At 39.0% G+C, this 20,957-nt stretch overlaps 1 protein-coding gene across 4 annotated transcripts in view; it reads left to right on the top strand.

The window, feature by feature from the left end:
• The window catches only part of fam131bb (family with sequence similarity 131 member Bb), a 53,486-nt gene that overhangs the window by 12,387 nt on the left and 20,142 nt on the right, over positions 1–20,957 (top strand). Inside the window, exons 3-5 of one of the 4 annotated variants that reach the window (XM_047361665.1) lie at positions 11,160–11,197; positions 19,830–19,865; positions 20,259–20,352. In XM_047361665.1, the coding sequence (XP_047217621.1) occupies positions 11,160–11,197; positions 19,830–19,865; positions 20,259–20,352 (168 nt within the window). Of the gene's footprint in view, positions 1–11,159; positions 11,198–19,829; positions 19,866–20,258; positions 20,362–20,957 lie in introns of all 4 variants that reach the window. The other 3 variants (XM_047361664.1, XM_047361668.1, XM_047361666.1) reach the window with 3 other exon arrangements.

Raw genomic sequence — 20,957 nt, 5'->3', positions numbered from 1 at the left:
GGCCATGTTGTGATTTATGTGAACAGAGAGTGATTGCCAATTTGCTAATTGGCGGAATGAGGCTGATGAAGGAGGAGAGAGGCTCTGAAAACTTGAGAAGAGGACAGCAGCAGGGGAAGGGAGGGAGCGGTGCATAATTAGCTATATGTTGCTGGCAGCTACATGCATGTGGATGTGGATGTGTAGTTTGTGTTTGCAGGGCAGAATTGTAACCCAGATGGGTAAGAAAACTAGGACGCTCTCCCTCTGCCTCGGCTGGAAATAATGTACATGCTATACAGTTGTGGTCAGAGGTTTACATACACCCATCATAGGTATGAATGTCATTTCAGTTTTTGAATAATGCTTTTGAATTGTTCATTTTACATTATGGGATGATTATACAACAAAACAAATTGGTTATTAAAACAAAACAGGAAATGGGTGCATTTGTTTGAATTTATTGTAATTTTCTTTAATCAACAAATGTTGAAATTTGTATATGCAGGCATAAATATATACATATGCCCCCACTACTGTTTTCTTTAATATCCATTACTAAGTTGCACCCGGACCACACTTTTTGCTACAATCAACAAGTTTCTAACATTATTCTGGCTTCTTGTGGCAGAATTGCAAGAGTTCATTATAATTGGTTGGTTTCTGGCACAAACAGATTTCAAGCATAGTCCACAACAGGACTGAAGTCATGACCGTAGGAAGGATGTTCAAGAAACTTTATGTTAGCCTGCTTTACCCATCCCAAAACTAATTTTTATTAGTGTTTGGGATCATTTTCCTGTTGGACCGTCATACTCTGTTTACAAATTCAGTAAAATGACAGTACTGTGACTGCCCACAGTGAAAGAAGCTTTACAGCCCCATGAGCTGAGAGGGTGCTGACAAAGAGAGAAACTCCAGCTAAAAAATTAGTTTGCAGCTGCACACATGTTTAAACCAAACACTTTCTGGATAAAAGTGTTGAAGTCAATCATGACAAAGATTGAGGTATTGTCATGATGTAGGGTTGTTTGGTTTTTGATTTTGGGGTTTTTCCTTATGTTTTTCACTGTTCAAGTTTTGAATCATGTTTCTGTTTATTTTCCTGGTCATGCTTTTGTTTTGTCGTCTTGTTCATGTTTTATCAAGTTTGGTTTTCGGATCTGGTTATGCTTTAGCTTCATGTTTTTCTAGTTTGTTTATTAGAGTCTCTGTTTTTGCCGCAGCCACATTTTGTTCTGTCTGTCAATTAAGTTTATTTGGCTCACCTGTCCAAGTTAATCTGTCCCCTTGCTTCACCTGGTTTTCACTCTATATATTCACACCTGTTCTGTTAGTCTTCGCAGAAACATCTTTCACCCTCATGCTCATGTCTTGTTTTCATGCTCATGTCTTGTTTTCATGCTCAAGTCTTGTTTTTTGATCATGCCATGCCTGTCTTGCCTGCCCGTTTGTTTTGTTCCTGCCTCCTGTGGTGAGTGAGTTTTTTTGTTATTAAACCTTTTTTCACTTACCATCACGCTGCCTGCTCGTCTGCATTCTGAGGTCCAATTCCAAGTTAACCGTGACAGAACCGTGACAGGTATTTGGCTATTTTGACAAGAAGAATGTTTAGAGGAGTCAAACCAAAGAAAATGTCACCATCTGTCAAACATGGTGGAAGCAGCTTCATACTGTGGGACTGAGTTTGCTGCCAGTGCAACTGGTGCACCGATCAAAGTTGATGGAATGATAAAAATAGAAGACTTTTTATCATAAACTCACATCAAAACGGCTGCAACCCTGCTGAAAATATCAACCCACTCAACCCACTCAAGACTGTGGAAATGGTGGTGGACGTTCGGAGAACACCACCCATATACACCCCCCTCACCATCCTCAACAACACTGTATCGGCCGTGGACCACTTCAGGTTCTTAGGAACCACCATCTCTGAGGACCTGAGATGGTCTTCACACATAGACACTGTTCGAAAGAAGGCCCAGCAGAGACTGTACTTCCTGAGGCAACTCAAGAAGTTCAACCTTCCACAGGAGCTGCTGGTCATCTTCTACACTGCCATCATTCAGTCTGTCTTGTCTTCATCCATCTCAGTGTGGTTTGGCTCATCCACAAAACAGGACAGGTCCAGACTGCATGGAATAATCAGGACTGCAGAGAGAATAATCAGGGCTGACCTTCCCTCCATCCAGGACTTATACAGGTCTAGGGTCAAGAAAAGAGCTGCTAAAATCTCTGCACACCCCACACACCCTGCACATAAACTGTTTAGAGTTTTACCTTCAGGCCGTCGCTACAGAGCACTGTTCACTAAAACCAGCCGCCACAGAGACAGTTTCTTCCCCCAGGCTGTTTCTCTGTTGAACATTCAATAGAGTACAAAACAACAGCATACAGAAGTTGCAAATGCACCTTTTTATTATTTATGTGTATATTGTACATTGTAAATTTGTATATTCTGTAATGCAAAAACAAAACCAAAGAGCAAAGTGTACCGGAGTCAAATTCCTTGTTTGTATGTACGAACTTGGCAATAAAGCTGATTCTGATTCTGATTCTGAAAATATGTGGCCTATTTTTAAATACGGGATATGTGCTTTGAAACCATCAATTTCAATGAACTCTACCAATTCTGCCAAGAATTGTGGTGAAATATCTAACCAGAAACAAGTCAGAAGCTCATTAATGGCAACAAAAAGAGACATTTATCCTTATATGAGTGTGGGTGTGTGTACAATTTTAACCATTTGTGGATTAGAGATAATTTACAGTGAACTCAAACTTGTGCCTTTTGTTTAAAAACATTCATTAATGTTGTATTTTTATTCCACACTGAAAGAGGAAAGGTAAAAAAAGGCCCAGAATTAACACGAGAGTGTTGCCCATAGTTGCAATATGTAAACGTTTCACTTTTCTTTGCATTGTTTATCTGTCTCACTAATAGCAGCTGATGGATAACCAGCTCACATTACATCTCCCAGAGCCAACAGTCAAACATGTTTGTAATACTTCTGAGGACACACAAAGTTCATGTCTATTTGTGGCTCTTGAATGTCGATGTGTTCACTAACGTTAAAAACTATGATGTAAAGGCCTGTACTTATTTCAACTGTTTTACTTTTAGGAACACTGTTTGTACTAGTTTGTTAGAGGATTATGCCTTTAAAACACAAAATCACAATTTAAAAAATTAGAATCATTAAATAATACTTGAAAATGGTTTCCAGAAAGGCTAAAATTGTCATTTTAGACCAAGAAATATTATAGATCTAATAGGTATTACAGATAAAAAAAAATCAATAAAGATCCTGCAAGTGAACACCAATAAAACTGTAATAAAACACAGTTTCCCTAATGAGGCTAACATAGTTGTTGGAAATTATGGGAGAATTTGTAAAGTGTCTCATTAAGTGGAACTGAACATCGTGGAATGTGAATTAGGTTTCGATTGCTGTTGGATTATTTGAAATTATCTGTGTTGAAGCACTCCCAGTGAGTTGACTAAAAATGTCCTATTTTGGGAAGCACAGCCTATATATTCATAGATACAGGATCTTTGGGCACCTTCTGTAAAGGTCCTGAGTTAAATTCAGGAAACAATGGCAGAACTGGGTCGAGGGAAAACTAGGTTTAACAAAACAGTCGACATAAAACACTGACACTGTTGGATCCAAATGAAAAATCCCAATTTTGTGTTATTTATCAAACTTTGACAAACGCCAACTCTGCAGCAAATGTGACACACGGGTCATATTTGTAGTTTGACAACCCTTTTCTCATTGAAGTCAGGACAGGATTTCTGGAATGAAATCTGTCCCTCGTCACTTGCCCTTTCAGTGATCTGATGTGACTGAGTAGAGTTCAGAGGGAAAGCTAATATCCAAGAGCCCAACAGAGACGGAGCACAGCTGATGTTTCTGAATCACTGGGTCAGTGGGTCACAGACATCGCTGGACATCCACAGATCTGACGACTCGGTGCACCACTCGAAGCTCCCAAGGATTTTTCTTGCGATTGCCAACTGCAGCTGCATGAAACACGACTGGTTTGGCAGCGCATGTGCAAACGGAGAGACCCGCAGAGTGCTGATGCAGGATAGAGCCCCTCTGAGAGTTGCACGCACACAGAGAACAGACCCTCTGATACAGAAGAGCACCTAGAGGCTGAGGCTGTGTTTAAACTCCATCAGGAGCATAGATTCTCTAATTAAACCAATGTTTTAATTAGGATTTGGACAGCCCAATGAGGAGGGATAATAACGTTCATTTATTCTGCAGAGAGCGTGGATTTCAAATGAGTCTCATGTATGACTAAGTGATTTATTCGAGGATAATCTGCCAATAAATTCTGTAGTCGTCTTTTAAGCAAAATACATCCAAACACAACAATGTAAACAAAATTTGTTAAAGCTTACTGGGTTTTGTTGTTGTGTTCATATTTATATTAAATCATAATTTTAAAAATAAGCTAAGGAAGTGTGCCAGATTGATGTGCTACATTAAACTATTTCAATATAGATAAATAGTTGGTCTCAATCAGTGCATGTATCTATCAAAAACTGTCTAAAGGATGAACTATTTATTTAACCCATTAAATTATGATCATCACACATTTAATGAAGCAAGGACAGTCTGTATTAGGGCTGGATGGTATCAGGAATACCTATATTATTCAATTGTGTTGGTGAACCTGACAATGACGATATGCAGGGTTTTTACGCGGTTTTGAACAGTTTATTAAAGTATGCATTAATGTAGTTTTTTTTTTCGTTCTGAGTTCTGAAAAATTTTAGATTTTCTAGAATTCTTCTCTTGTCTTAAATTTTCCAAAAGACAAATCTAATTTTGCTCAATAAGTGCAGTGTTTTTACATTAATGTAACTCTTAACTACTTTGTTGTCTTTAAACATTATTCAAATTCGTTGAACTGGACCTGCAGTCCTAAAACGGTGTCTGATCAAAATGCCAAACATTGCAATACATTTTTTATTTTTTGCAAACTAAAAAAGGTTCCAATGTTCACAAACTGTGCTTTAAAGAATCTGTATGCATTGTAGAGGACCTGTGCAGGGTTTACCTCACCTCTCTCCCAATGACTGCTGGAGACTGCTGCAGTCCTTATTTGACAAATACAAGAATCACCGATTTAAAAATAAACTTGACCTAAGTTAGTCCAAATGCCAAAAAAGCTGTGAAAATTTAAGCAGTTCAAGCCAGATATTTTATTCTCAAATGTCCAGAATCTAGAAATTTTAGTTTGGAAATGTAAAATGTGTAGGAGCGATGAATGAACAGTTTAATGAACAATTAAACTGTGTTAATATCTCTCTGCTTTGGGTTAATTGCAAACATATCTCTAGTGTATGGTCTCTCCAGATGCCAGAAAAAAAAACCCAACAACATGGGGTAAGGATTATGATTATTAATTAAGTATTATTTATCAAGAATTATAATTTACAATCATAATTTGAGAAAATTTATTTCTTAACCAAAAATCTTTACTTACCAATCAAAATCAGAGATGTCCTCTGGTGTTGTAATTGTGGCTCAAAGCCCTTGATAATTACAACCGTTAAATACTCAGTAATAGTTGATAACTATTACTAGATGTCACTGTTTAATCAACCGTTTCACCGAAATGTGGGGAACTTTGACCTTATTTTGACAGACAAATCACTCTTGCTCAAAATAAACACAAACGTTTCTCTTTCTCTACGAGAATATTTATTAAATCAACAGCCTTGATACAGCTCGCTTTTCTGATTCAATAATCTTCACCTAATCAAGCATGCAAAGTTCTACACACAAAAAAGGGGTAAAATAATAACTAAACAAGCTAAAACAGCATTGAGTGTGTATGAAAATCAAACCAGCAGTTATGGCAAACAAGAGGAGGTGTAGCTCAGTGGAACACAAGCAGTCATAAAACCCCCAAAAATGTAAGCTCAGAGAAACACAAAGGGTTATAAACCTTTCGGCGGCAACCAGTGAAAACACGAGGGTGAAGACAAATAAAATGGTGAGTTTCCACCATGAGATTCTAGCAGTCCAACTTTAAAATGCACCTGATTCTGCTCTTAGATGTGAGTGAGACACACAGCTTCCAAAGCACAGCGGCTTTCAGAGTCCCACAGCAATCAAAGTTTCAACAAAACATGGCATACACATACAACTTAGAACACATTGGACTATGAGTGGTGATTCTAAATCGCCCTAAAATCCTACTCTGTCCTGCCCAAGCTATTTTAATAGAAATAAAAACAGAACGGAACTACTTGGTGTTGTCTCCTCTGGAGCAGAGGGAGGGAAGGAGAGAGAAGGGGGGAGTTGCTGCGCCCCCGCAATTAACTCCAAGAACTGGTCGGCGTCATCCTTGGCCTCCTTTGGCAAAAAGGAACATGACGGACCGTCAACAGTCAACTGGAACAAAAACAAGGATGGCAATTCCGTCTCCTTGAAACCTCTGTGGGGTTTTTGGTCACGTGTTGAATTCACATCTTCGATCGGTAAAGTGAAGTTTCTGGCCTTCCTATTCCAGGAACTTCTTTCATGAATTTTTTTTCTCATTGGCCAACGAGGGAGAATGAATGAAAGTCCATGTGGGATTTTCTTCTCCAGAATGATGCGCTTCAGTTGCCAGATACCGGTCTGGTTTCCAGCGTGAAAAAGCAATGGTGGGCGGCTCCGGTGCCCTTATATAGTCCACTGTGACATCAGAGCTGTGACGCAATGCCTGCTGGGAGTTGTGGTTGCAGCTGAAATTCCTGCAGGGAGTTGTGGTAGCAGCCTATCCTGGGGTACCTAATGGCAGCTGATGCTGCAAGGCATAGTATGGTCCACACATATGGTCCATGCAGCATATTGTTACCATTCAGCAACAAATGGTCCAAAAATGGTTTTATTGAAAAAATTATATGTGGCTACAGCTACTGGATTGTGTATACAAGATTTATAAATCTAATTAACTCTCATCAAAAATGCATTGATCCCCTAGTAGTTCAAAGAAAATAGTTGTGAGCCTAATTGTGAGTTGTATCCAATATTAATTTCAATGGGGAAAGTTTAGAAAAGGAAAAAAAGGAGGGAACTCAAAGTTTTAAAACCACCCAGACATCCAAAGAACTTGACCGAAACATCAGAGATAGAATAAGAAAAAAGAAAGTGCCAGCTGCTCGCTCTTTGGACCCACCTGCGTTTCTGCTCCTGGTTTTTCCTGCTTAGTGTCATGATTTGAGGGTGTTTGGGTTTTGTTTGGGTACTAGTTATTCATGTTTTTTGTTTACGTTTTGGATCTTGTTTCTGTTTATTATTTTCCTGGCTGTGCTCTAGTTTCTTGTGTTCTAGTTCATATTCTGTACGTTATGTTTTCCTGATTAGTTTGTATCCTTGAATTTCTGTTTTGCTTCAGTCACGTTTTGTTCTCTGTTAAGCAATCAGCTTCATTTGGCCCACCTGCACTATGTTAATCAGTTTTGTTATTTCACCTGTGTCTTGCCATTTATATACACCCTCATCCTGTTCATTCTTTGCTGAAACATTTTGGATCATGTCACTCTGTGTTCAGTCTGTCCATGCTGTTCATGCCAAGCCTTTCCATGCCTGCTTTTGCAACCACCTTACTAAGTACGTTTTATTTATTAAACCATTTACTCACCACCTATGCTTCCTGTCCGTCTGCATTCCGGGGTCCTCTGTTACACCACACCTGACACTTTGTCCCTCCCTCAGCTGGACAGAAAGTCACTTTGGGTCCAACAGTGGTTCAGTTTGCCTATAAAGGCAAGTAATGTTGGCCTCTCATGGTGCTGGCTTTTGGGATGTCTGGGGGGTCTTCACTTTAAATTTTTAAATTGGTGACATGCTTGAAGAAACTCCTTGAGGGATGCTAAATAGGTCCAGGACCCAGACGAAAAACCCAACAAAACTTTAAAGGAACTTTGTGCAAAAAGTGGACCAATGTAGGAAAGCATTCGACATGTAAAAAAACTCTGCGATACCAAATTTGAAAAGTTGATGAGGGTTGGTTCTGACTCTGCCAGGAAACAAGCTTCTGACTGGCTCTGGCTCCACAATACAACTGCACCAAACCGAAAGAGACTATTTCTGATTTTATATTGTTTTATCTTGTTATTTCTTTGTGTCAACTGAATTTCCACTATGGGTTATTAATAAAGCTACATCTTATCTTATCTTATCTTATCTTATCTTATCTTATCTTATCTTATCTTATCTTATCTTATCTTATCTTATCTTATCTTAAGATTTCCACTCTTTATAAGTTCAGGTGATTCAGAACATATAAGGCAGACTGGCCTTACACCCAACGGAAGTTAAAAGGAAAGCGTATGTTTCTGTCCATTCATCTTTAAATGTGTGATTTTCATAGTCCATTTTACGTATTTTTGACAAAACCATCTTCTTTTACTCACTCATATGTGCAACACCAAGTCATTGTACTGTCAGCAAGCGTGAGCTCCCAAGCTAGAACCTTAGCAACCCACGTTGGCATACAATGATGTAGTGCATTGCCACCACGAGCTGGCTTGGAGAGTGGACCATAATGTCACTGACCCACATAGCTGCCCGTCGCGCTTGTTGAAAAATCAGACACGGCAATACTAAAATGTCTATACCTACATAGTAAATGAGAAATGCTTTATGGTCTGGACAAAACACCCTCTGGGTCCGGATTTGGACAGGAGTCCAAGGTTTGGGGTTTGGGGACCCCTGATATAGGGCATACTTTGACAAATTCAGTGACCTTCTGACGAGACTTCTTTCAAGCATAACACCTCATGGTCATAAATGCATTAATATGCTGAACACTGAGGATGCCCTCAGCATGGAATGAGAGGTTGTTCTGGCTAACTGTACGATTCCAGGGAGGACTTTTTGAAGGGCCTCGGTGAAAGTAGTTTTTGCAGGTGAAAGGTTATGTCTGGTGAGTTCATGCACCTACAGAGAAATCAAGAACTACTCGAGCCAATGTTCTCAGACACTTGTGGTGGTTGATAGGAACCTGCAGTTAGATCTATTTGAAAGTACTTGGAAAATTGGGACAATGGAGAGGAAGACTGCAGCACAATAGTAATTCTTAGAAAACAGAATAATATAATTTAAACAACTACAAAGAACTGAAAGGGACCTGGGCAAAAATCTCAATGATCACTGTTTTCTCTTAAGTCATGCCAGTCTGATTAGTTTATTACCTGCTAATTACCAACAGTGTTGCAAAACAGAGTTAAAGGGGACAGGGAGGCAGACCTTCATTTATAAATTGATGACAGTGGGAAAGGAGAATGTGTTACCTGTCAAATTTAAATATGAGCAATTAGAATTCAGTTTAATACTGAGGATGCATTTTTATTTATTTATTTTACAAAAATGGTGTATAAATTCAGATGTCATTGAGTTTATTTGAAGGGATTTTCTACTTTTCAGTAATTAAATGAAAATTGCCTTTAGCAATTGTATTAAATGCTACCACCCTACAATTAAAATTCTGTCTATAAATTATATTAATTATAATACTGAAAGTTCTATTTAATGAGTGACAGAGGAATTAAAAGTGACCAGTACTTTCCCAAAAAGCATCAGTGTGTAAAAATGCTCTCATAACTGCTTTTAAGGATTCCTAGTGTTTGCAGCTTAATTAAAAACAGGGTCGCTGATTATTTTAGGTCCATTTAAAGGCGGCGATAACTTGGATGGCCTGACCTATGCATATTGGCAGTTGTTTCGTCCTCCACTTGTAGATATCTTTTCCACATCACACAGATTTTTTATCAGAAACTCTAGCAGGGTCACTCCAAAATTGTAATATTACTTCCAGTCAGAAGAAGCATAATGGTAATTTAAAAGATTAGTAAAAACCTAAGTAATATTCTAAGGGTATGAATAATTATGGGCTTAAGTTGGATTACCTGGTAAGTACATCATAGGCATCCTGTAGATAACCCATATGCTCCCATTAAGTGCCCAGAAGATAACCCATAAGTAGCAGAAAGCTATGTGGCTGTATTTACCCTGAAGGTACCTGTAAGTATGTAGATGTATCTGTTGAGTGAGATGAGGGTAGCTTGTAAGCACCTGGAAAATATCAGTTTGTAATATTGATTGTTGTCTATTATTCAAGCAATGTGAACAATTTACTTTACTGTTGCTATGATAATATGGGATAATATGTGCACTTATGTGTGTTGATGTCAGGATCTGGGTGTGTGTGTTTTTGTGCTTGCTACATGTGCTCATTCTCAGGTGGTGCTGGAGCTCTCAGGTGTGCTGGGTGACAGGTGCGACTTATTCCACTGATTGCCAGGAGTACTTAAGCAGGAGGCTGCCAGCACTTCAATGTGAGAGTGTTTTGCCACAGTGGTACAAACTCTAGCCACACTCCAAGTTATGCGTCGTACTTCGACCTCATTTAACTTTGTTTTTTTGCTCCTCTGTGGATTTTGAAAGCCTAAGCTTTGGATCTATGTCACTGAGTTGTCTGGACTATGTTTCTGAAAGTTACTCTGGATGATGAAGTCTGTCTTCGTTCTGAGAATTCCTATCCTGTGATCTACCTTCGTTTGGATTCGCATCAAGCTGGCAGCTTCCTGTCCTCTTCATCTCCTGAGCCAAGCCACAAGCATACCCTGTCCACCCTCCAACGTAAGCCAGTGCACATCGAACTTGTTTACGGTAACCTGAGCTCCACTGAACAGCACCAAGTGAACTCTCTACGGATATACCTGCTTAAGACCTGGATCCTGAATCTCATTCCCCCTGGCAACCTGACCATCATAACTCAGTAAGCCAATCTCAGTATCAAAATAACTGTTTACTCTTTTGTTTTTCCTCCGTTACCTGTACTCATCCATTCTCTTCACTTCTCTCCTTACAGTGAGATTTCGTCCGTTCCGACTATATCTTCAATAAACAATCTTTATTTTACTTCCTCCTCCTGAGTGTTCTCTGTATGTGGGTCTGAGCTATTTTGAACGTAATGACAGTTTCTTTTATAAAATGACTTTTTTAAAAGCTTAATTAAAAAAGTCTGCAACAAAGATCTTTGGGCAACGCTTTATAAAAAGCTGATTTGTTTTGACATTTTGTGTGAGCTGTTATGTCGCAGATAAATAATAATTTTTGCTTTTTTTTTTTTTGTTTGTCTCTCTTTCTGTAATGTGCTCATAGCTGCGGATGGCGTGCCAGTCCAAAAGGATGGGGAACAAGTAAGTCTTCAGCTGTCCGTCTCACTCAGTTGCCTTGTTGACTCCTTTCACTGTGGATTGTTGCTTCTCCACCTGAGGAACCAACATGGCTACATTATGTTTTATTAGCTTCTACATAATGACTCCAACAGCTCACTGTGGATCCCTGTGCTCATACTGTTTAGAAATATCCATTCCTAAACTTCCACTACTCTTCCCTATCCAACATGGGGTGCTTTATATTGAAGAATCAGCCACTGCTGGTTCTGATGTTAAGAAGTCTGATGCTTGTCACCCATCTGACTCTACAAAAAAAGATGTTTCACATAAAAACAGCAGAGGCATCACCCTCCCTCTTTCTCCAACATTTACACATCACTATTGCTTCGTATCCTTTTTCTTCACTCTCTCCTCCAACACTGATCCCATGAGGCAGGACACTGGAGAGGAAACCATTTTGGACTAAAGTGTAGAGACCTCTTTTTTTTTCACCAAATACACTGTGGACTGATGGCATCATTTATTTATGTTTTGTGTCCTAGAATGCCCTTCGGAAAGAAAAAGTGGCAGCGCGCTCACATACATTCATTCACACATTGACAGAATATTCAGCTATAAGAAAAGAACATTGGTAAAGCTGCTTCAAGGGGCTCAGCTTTACCACTCAAGTGTAATAAATCTCTCATCGCTTCTACTCCTGTGAAAGGGAGTGAGGAGAGAAAGTAAGGGCGCACAAGAGGAACGGAATGAGATCAAGGAATAGAATTACAAGAAAAGCATGAATTAGACGGGAAGGGGCTGATATGCGTTGAATAGTAACTGTCGGGATACTCGCTGTATCCGGTGGATGGACCTGAGTCTAGTTGGCAAACTCAACAGGCCTGACAAAAAAAAAAAAAAAAAATCAGGTTTTGTCAAAAGTTTCAGTTAATTTAATTTTTATACATTGAACTCTGCTACACTGGCTTGCCCACTTCATTCCCTTGAGCTTGTTCACATTTTGTCACATTGCAATCACAAACTGCAATGTCCTTTTTATTGGGATATTATGTGATTTGACCATTGCAAAGTAGTTGTGCAGTGGAAGAAAAATAATGCATGGATAATTTTTTTTTTTTTTATAGATAAAATCTGAAATGTGTGACATGCATCTGCATTAGATGGAGAAGAAATATTTGCCTACTGGTTTTTGTAAAATTGCTTCTCCTCATTGTGCTTAAATGGAATGCACCTGCAAAAAGATATCTTTGATTTTTGCCACAGATTCTCTGTTAGATTTAGGTTTGGACTTGGAGTGGGCCATCCTAACACATGGATATGCTTCAATCTAAGCCATGTAACTGAATGTAGCTCTGGTTGTATGTTCAGGGCTGTTGTCCTGCTGGAGGGTGAGCCTCCAAGTCTTTTGCACTGTCTAACAAGTTTTCTTCCAGGACTGTCTTCTGTCTAAATCCATCTATCTTGCCATCAAATATGCCCAACTTCCCAAGTCTTGCTGAAGGAAAGCATCCCCTCAGCATGATGCTACCAAGAACATGTTTCACTGTCAGGATGTTGTGTTCAGTGTGATGTACTGTGTTTGCTTTCTTCCACACATTTTTATTAGTTTTTTATCATTTCATCTGGTCACAGCACCTTCTTCAACTTGCTTGCTGTGTCCTCTACATAACTTGTGACAAATTGCAAATGGGACCTCTTATGGCTTTTTCCTGTTTTAGTCCTGCTTTAAATGTACTCTTCAACTTTATCCTTAATCTGTTTGCTGTCTTTAATGGTCTTTTATGGGCTGTTTGTTCCCTGATGTTCTCTAACAAACCCTTGAGGCCTTCATAGAACTGCTAGATTTACACTGAGACTAAATTGTCCACAGGTAGGCTCTATTTACTAATTGAAATACTTTAAATGACTAAAATAACTAAAATGTTCACTTATTTTATTTTCTATTGACATCTGAAGGCAACTGGTCACACTGGAAGTTACTCTGATACACTGGAAGAGTATCAGAGTAAAGGTGACTGGATATAATTGCACACCACACTTTTCAGATTTTCATTTGAATTGAAAAGTATTTGAAAACCATTTATCATTTTCTGTCCATCTCACAATTATGTACTACTTTGTATTGGTCTATCACATAAAAACTCTATAGTCTTTTTTTTAATTTTTTTATACCTGATTATGTTTTTTTTTTCTTTAAGTATTTATAAGTTGATGATTATGAGATTATTACATTATTACACAGCTACAGTCAGACTTCATTCTTTTAAGCTCCTTAGGAGTTGAAACCTTCTTAATAACCTCAGTTGTTACTGGGCCAGACTATTATTTTTACATGCAGTCTTATTTTGAGTACACTGTTTTTTTTTTTTTTTCTTTTTTCAGGCCTTTAATCTCTGATTTCTACAGAGATCCTTCTCTTGATTCTCTTTTAGGGATTTAATCAGATAAACAATGACAAAAGTTCATTTATTAATGCAAATAAGGCTAACACTATCAAGAGATCAAAATTTAGCATTCTGTTTTAACTTTTTAACTTTTTAATTTTTTATTTTCCTGCTTTGTAATTGTTTAAAAGGCGGCACAAGGAGGGGCTCGCCAGGGTGCCATTAATTTGAGGAACCGCTACTGTGCTCGCTAGCTGTAATATGGTAAACTTAGATGCATGTTCTGAGCTACAAAGCCTCTATTTTTAAAGTGCTTTATTTTTACTCCTGTAATAGCCTTTTGCAATATGAATGCACAATAACAGCAGCCGTTGTCTTTGCAGTGCACTGAGTGCGGGACTCTGTTAAATGTATTCTTTCTGTTGATTCTGCAGTCCTTCAGTGTCCCAGAATTTATTTTCATTCCCAATGTAAACGAAGTTTGCCACATGTGGCTTATTACATTCCCATTTGTTTATGTAAATGTCTACTTGTGATCTCCCAAAAAGTTTTTTTTTCCAAGTCTGTTTTTAGACCGTGTGAAGCAGTCAGTGTGTTCTCAGTTTTAAGACACAAGGAGGTCTAACACGAGAGCCAGGCTAACTTTAAAAGACCCCTGAATTGCAAGTTGTTATATGACCTCAAAAACAAACAAAAAAATTGTCACCTGTTTGTCTGAATGTCTTATTGTAAAACTTTACTAAGGATTACTTTAATATCAGATGGCTATTTATTTTGACACATTGTTTTCTTGACCACAAAAGAAAATCCTATTTGGGTAATTTGAAATGCTTAAGACATTGTTGTTGGATTCCAGGTTTGATAATAAAACAATAAACACACAATGTGATGCAAAAGTTTTACTCCACCTCTAATCTTGTTATATTTTGATTCCAAGGAGCCAGGCGTGGTCATTTGAGGATGTTGTGCAAGGTACAAAAGTTGTGAAAGTGGACGTGCTGAACAAGAGTGTCAGACCTAAAATAAACTGCCTACTGCAGAATAGGACATATTATTAAACAGGAAAAATAATCCACCCCTTGATCTTTCTGGTGAATTCTGTCCAACATCTACTTTAAAAATGCAGTTTGCTAAGTTGCTTATGTGTTAAAACAACATTGGTTCATCTCTTTAGTTTAGGAGCTTTTTTTCTACAGGGATGATTCATATAGGTCAGTTTCAATTGGCTTTTCTGAATGGAAAATTATTTGATAAAGTAGCCAGAATCCAAAAATGACATTTAAATGACCTTCAGGAAGACCGGAGAAATATTGACCATGACTTTAAAGAATGAGAAAATCTGGCTATTTGGAAGTAAAGTAAAAAGAATGAAGAGTGATCTTTGGACTTTGGATAGCAAAGAAAATAAAGCATGGAACATTTTTATGTACTAGTACAAATTATGAGGCCATAATGATCTTGGATGGAGACAGGAATGGAATCACTGACACCATCCTATTGGCAAAATAATTTATACAGCTTTTTTTCAAACAATTTTTCACATTTTGTTACATTACCACCATGAACTTCATTGTATTTAATTGGGATCTATGTGACAGACCAACTTAATTGTGAAGTGAAAGGTAAATGGTATATATTGTACATATAAAACTTGTACAAATAAAAATGTGAAAAGTGTGGTCTGCGTTTGTGTTTAGCCTCCTTGTGAAGATACATTATAGAGCCTGTTTTGATGCAGTTATGGCTGCAAGTCTTTTGATGTACAGTACAGACCAAAAGTTTGGAAACACCTCATTTAAAGAGTTTTCTTTATTCATTTCTTAAAGTAATGATGGCCACTTGTTTTTCTTTACTTAGCTGCTTTTTTCTTGCCACAATACAAATTCTAACTGTCTATTCAGTAGGACTATCACCTGTGCACTGTATCCACCTCCTGCACAACACAACTGATGGTCCCAACCCCATTTATAAGGCTTGAAATCCCACTTATTAAACTTGACATGGCACACCTGTGAAGTGAAAACCATTTCAGGTGACTACCTCTTGAAGCTCATCAAAAGAATGCCAAGAGTGTGCGGAGCAGTAATCAAAGCAAAAGGTGAAGAACCTAGAATATAAGACATATTTTCAGTTGTTTCACACTTTTTTGTTCAGTATACAGGTCCTTCTAAAAAAATTAGCATATTGTGATAAAGTTCATTATTTTCCATAATGTAATGATGAAAATTTAATATTCATATATTTTAGATTCATTGCACACTAACTGAAATATTTCAGGTCTTTATTGTCTTAATACAGATGATTACAGCTCATAAAAACCCAAAATTCCTATCTCACAAAATTAGCATATTTCATCCGACCAATAAAAGAAAAGTGTTTTTAATACAAAAAATGTCAACCTTCAAATAATCATGTACAGTTATGCACTCAATACTTGGTCAGGAATCCTTTTGCAGAAATGACTGCTTCAGTGCGGCGTGGCATGGAGGCAATCAGCCTGTGGCACTGCTGAGGTCTTATGGAGGCCCAGGATGCTTCGATAGCGGCCTTTAGCTCATCCAGAGTGTTGGGTCTTGAGTCTCTCAACGTTCTCTTTACAATATCCCACAGATTCTCTATGGGGTTCAGGTCAGGAGAGTTGGCAGGCCAATTGAGCACAGTGATACCATGGTCAGTAAACCATTTACCAGTGGTTTTGGCACTGTGAGCAGGTGCCAGGTCGTGCTGAAAAATGAAATCTTCATCTCCATAAAGCTTTTCAGCAGATGGAAGCATGAAGTGCTCCAAAATCTCCTGATAGCTAGCTGCATTGACCCTGCCCTTGATAAAACACAGTGGACCAACACCAGCAGCTGACACGGCACCCCAGACCATCACTGACTGTGGGTACTTGACACTGGACGTCTGGCATTTTGGCATTTCCTTCTCCCCAGTCTTCCTCCAGACTCTGGCACCTTGATTTCCGAATGACATGCAGAATTTGCTTTCATCCGAAAAAAGTACTTTGGACCACTGAGCAACAGTCCAGTCCTGCTTCTCTGTAGCCCAGGTCTGGGGAATGCGGCACCTGTAGCCCATTTCCTGCACACGCCTGTGCACGGTGGCTCTGGATGTTTCTACTCCAGACTCAGTCCACTGCTTCCGCAGGTCCCCCAAGGTCTGGAATCGGCCCTTCTCCACAATCTTCCTCAGGGTCCGGTCACCTCTTCTCGTTGTGCAGCGTTTTCTGCCACACTTTTTCCTTCCCACAGACTTCCCACTGAGGTGCCTTGATACAGCACTCTGGGAACAGCCTATTCGTTCAGAAATTTATTTCTGTGTCTTACCCTCTTGCTTGAGGGTGTCAATAGTGGCCTTCTGGACAGCAGTCAGGTCGGCAGTCTTACCCATGATTGGGGTTTTGAGTGATGAACCAGGCTGGGAGTTTTAAAGGCCTCAGGAATCTTTTGCAGGTGTTTAGAGTTAACTCGTTGATTCAGATGATTAGGTTCATAGCTCGTTTAGAGACCCTTTTAATGATATGCTAATTTTGTGAGATAGGAATTTTGGGTTTTCATGAGCTGTATGCCAAAATCATCCGTATTAAGACAATGAAAGACCTGAAATATTTCAGTTAGTGTGCAATGAATCTAAAATATATGAATGTTAAATTTTCATCATGACATTATGGAAAATAATGAACTTTATCACAATATGCTAATTTTTTTAGAAGGACCTGTATAATTCCACATGTGTTAATTCATAGTTTTGATGCCTTCAGTGTGAAGCTACAATATTCATAGTCATGAAAATAAAGAAAACTCTTTGAATGAGAAGGTGTGTCCAAACTTTTGGTCTCTACTGTATGTTTCTGCCAACTTTGCACATCTAGACCGAAATGTTGCCTATACCTCTTGTAAGAGATTACTTAATTATCATTAATAATTGATAATAATTAACCAAAAACACACTAAATGTCACTGTGTTATCAACCATTTTACCAAATGGTGTGGAACACTAACCTTATTTGGACAGATAATCACTCTTACACAAAATAAACACAAACACTGTCTCTTTATATATGTGAATATTTATTAAACCAATAGCCTCTCTTACAATCAGCTATTCCGGTCAACAACTTTTCACTCTTCTGGTCTTCTTATCCCAGCAAGATTTGTCAAGCTTCTCACGAGGTTGGCCAGTTTTGGAGAATGGAGTGAAAACCTGCCTGCGAGCTTCTGATTCTCTGGAGATGTGCTTACGTTGCGTGGAAACCAGTCTCGGTTCCAGCTGGAAAAAGCAAAGTCGGAGCCTTCTGCGAGCCCTTATAAAGCTCACCTCCTGTGACGTCAGAGCTGCGATGCCTGTTGAGCTACGTTGTAGTTCGTTTGGCTCACAAAACGATGACCAAAAACTCTATGCCTGAAAATAATTCTGGCTCAGTCAGTTTGGATGGAGGCATCTGTGAACATCAATTGTTTAAGTCTTGCTATATACAGAGTTGTATTCAGGTCTGGGCTTTGACTAGGCCAATCTAACACATGACAGTGGTTTGATGAAAATCATTCCATTATAACCCTGGTAGTTTGCTTTGGGTCGATGTCCAGCTTTAAGTTGAACCTCTGTCTCAATCTCATTCTTCTAACAGGTGTTGTTCCAGGACTGCCCTGTATTTAGCTCCTACTGTTTCCCCATTAATTGTAAACCAGCTTCCTTGTCCCTGCTGAAGAAAGGCTCCTCCACAGCATGATGCTGTCACACATTTCACTGTGGAGATAGTGGGCTTCTGGTGTTGTACAGTGTTTTTTTCTACACATGGTGTTTTGCCTGTAGGATAAAAAAGATCAGTTTTGGTCTCATCTTACCAGTTTCTGCTGTCTTTCAACCCTGGCTCTCTTCCTATCAGTCTTCCATTAAGGCCAGATTTTGGGAGTTCACAATTAATTGACCTTTAAACTGGTTCTTTCACCAGAGCTGTGGATCTCTGCTGCTCCTTCAGAGCTACCTGGCCCTCTTTAGTGCTTTTCTGATTAAGGCTCTTCTCTCATTCAGTTTATATAGATGGCCGTGTTCTACTTGGTTTGCAGTTTTCCCATATCCTTTCCAATTTCAGTGCTTTGGGAGATGTTCAAAGCCTGGCATATTGTTTTATGACCTAATATTGCTTTACATTTTCAGTATCCTTGACCTGTCCTCTGTATTCCATGGTTTTCAAGGTGCTTTTTGTTCACTAATCTTCTCAAAGAAACCTTTGAGACCTCCACAGACCAGCTGGATTTACTGAGACTAAATAACACTATTTACCAATAAGGTGACCTCTAAAGGAAGTTGGTTGCGCTGGATGTTTTTTAGTGTTAACAGAATAAGGGGACTGAAAATAAATGCATATGTTACCACAAATATGCTCTACTCTGTGTTAATCTATCACATAAAATTCTAATTAAATATATTTCAGTTTGTGGTTGCAACTTTACAAAATGTGGAAAAGTTCAAGAGTTTTTTCCCAAAGTGCCACAGCATCTGAGAACCACTGCAGCTTACAGCACAAAAAATGGCTTTAATCCATGTGTACCATTCCAGGAGAAAATATCTCATCCATATGAAAATGCAGTTCAAGAGGAAATCTGTGTGTTGCAGTTGTGTTATTACTGCTGCACTGTGTGTCAGTGCTCATTGACAGTAGAGTCAAAACACTTCAGCCGGCAGGCCACAAGTGCCCCAACCTCAGCTGATAGAGGGAAATAGTGTAGCAGAAGCTGCTGCTTATCTGCTTTGTCCCCATAATCTGAGTCCGCCTCTTCCCTGCACACACACACACACACACACACACACACACACACACACACACACACACACCTCCTGTTAGCCTCAGCCCCTGACTATCTGCAGCTTCAGATACAGATCAGCACACCACTGACATCTTTCTCAAACTCTCACACAGAATAGTCTGCTGGCTTTCATATGTTTTGGCAGCACATGTAAGCAGAGGAAGCTCATTCAACCATTGCATATTCACTCTGTTAAATATAACTAAGCAAATATAAACTGATTCCTGTTTGATCCCTTCACCTCTTCCTGTCATTCTGGTTCTCTGGAAACTCACGTGTATCCAACTCTCCTTTCTTTTTCTGCTCACCTCCTTTAATTTTGTCCTCTTCATTCGCACATCTGATTTTTAAACCAACTTGGTCTTGCTCCTCCTCAATGCATGTCAATGTTCTGTCACTCTCTCTTACTCTTTGCTGCTCCTTCTTTCCCCATCTCTCCCTCCACCCGTTTCTCCTCTTCAGCATGGACGTTCAGAGTTTTCATGGGAAGGAATCAATGTAAGTGTTGTGGCATTGTTCTTCCATCTATGATTTTTCTCACTATTTGCTTTTGATTTGAATCACCCTGTAGCCACAAGCTTTCTCTCCCTCATGACCCCCTCTCACCTCCTCAACTTTATAATAGACCAATAGACCATATGCTTTACTGTAGCGGTGCACAGTAGCGAGCACGATGAGTTTTTTTATTTATTTACTTGGACTGAAGATTTGGGTAATACAGATTTTGTCCTTTGTATTAACCCAACATCTCCATCACCTCTCCTCCCCACTCACCCTTCTCTTTATAATACACACCATGTCAATGTCTTTGTGTCTCCCGTCACACCATCCACGCTCTCTGTTTCTTCCCCTCTTCCTCCTCTTCCATTCCTCTTTCTTCTCTCCCTCCAGCTGTCCATGGAGGACACCACATCAATCCTGCCTCGGCTCAAGAGGAACTCAAATGCCTATGGCATCGGGGCTTTGGCTAAGTCTTCTCTGTCAGGTGTGTCAGGTGTGTTTCTGTGCTGATTCTGGTAAACGTCCCCATGCCGGCTCCGCCCCTCAGTGGGCTCAGGAGTTAGCATGTTACCCTTAAAAGGGTTCCCCTTTTTTCACTTCCTCTTCACACTGACACATCTGTCGTCAATGGCTCCTCAAAAGGCATTGACGGAATAAAACCAACATAAAACACGCAGCACGCACACACATTGCATTGTCATACAACTTATTAATCTCAGATAAGATGAGCTGGATGTTTAAATTTTGAAACAGATTTATTTCTACTTTATGATATAATAATAAATGCAAAGGATCAGTCTCATCAGTTTCATAATCACTGATAAAATGGTCATAAATCTGGCTGATGGATGAATCTTTTACGTATCCCAGAGAACATAGCAGAGAGATTCTGGACATTTATTAAAATAAAGAATTATTTTATCAGTTGTATTAATGACACTTAAAGGGGACTTATCATGCAAAATCCACTTTTTTACCCTTTAAATAAATTTTGTTGTGTAGTTGGAGTCTGTAGGAGTACAGAAAGTTGAATTTGCATAGATATCTTTATATTCTGTTTGGGCCATATTTTTCAGTCCGTTCAGTTTT

Source organism: Girardinichthys multiradiatus, chromosome 3 (assembly GCF_021462225.1).
Source record: "Girardinichthys multiradiatus isolate DD_20200921_A chromosome 3, DD_fGirMul_XY1, whole genome shotgun sequence".
Lineage (NCBI taxonomy): Eukaryota > Metazoa > Chordata > Actinopteri > Cyprinodontiformes > Goodeidae > Girardinichthys > Girardinichthys multiradiatus.
This window is presented reverse-complemented; position numbering and strand designations above follow the sequence as displayed.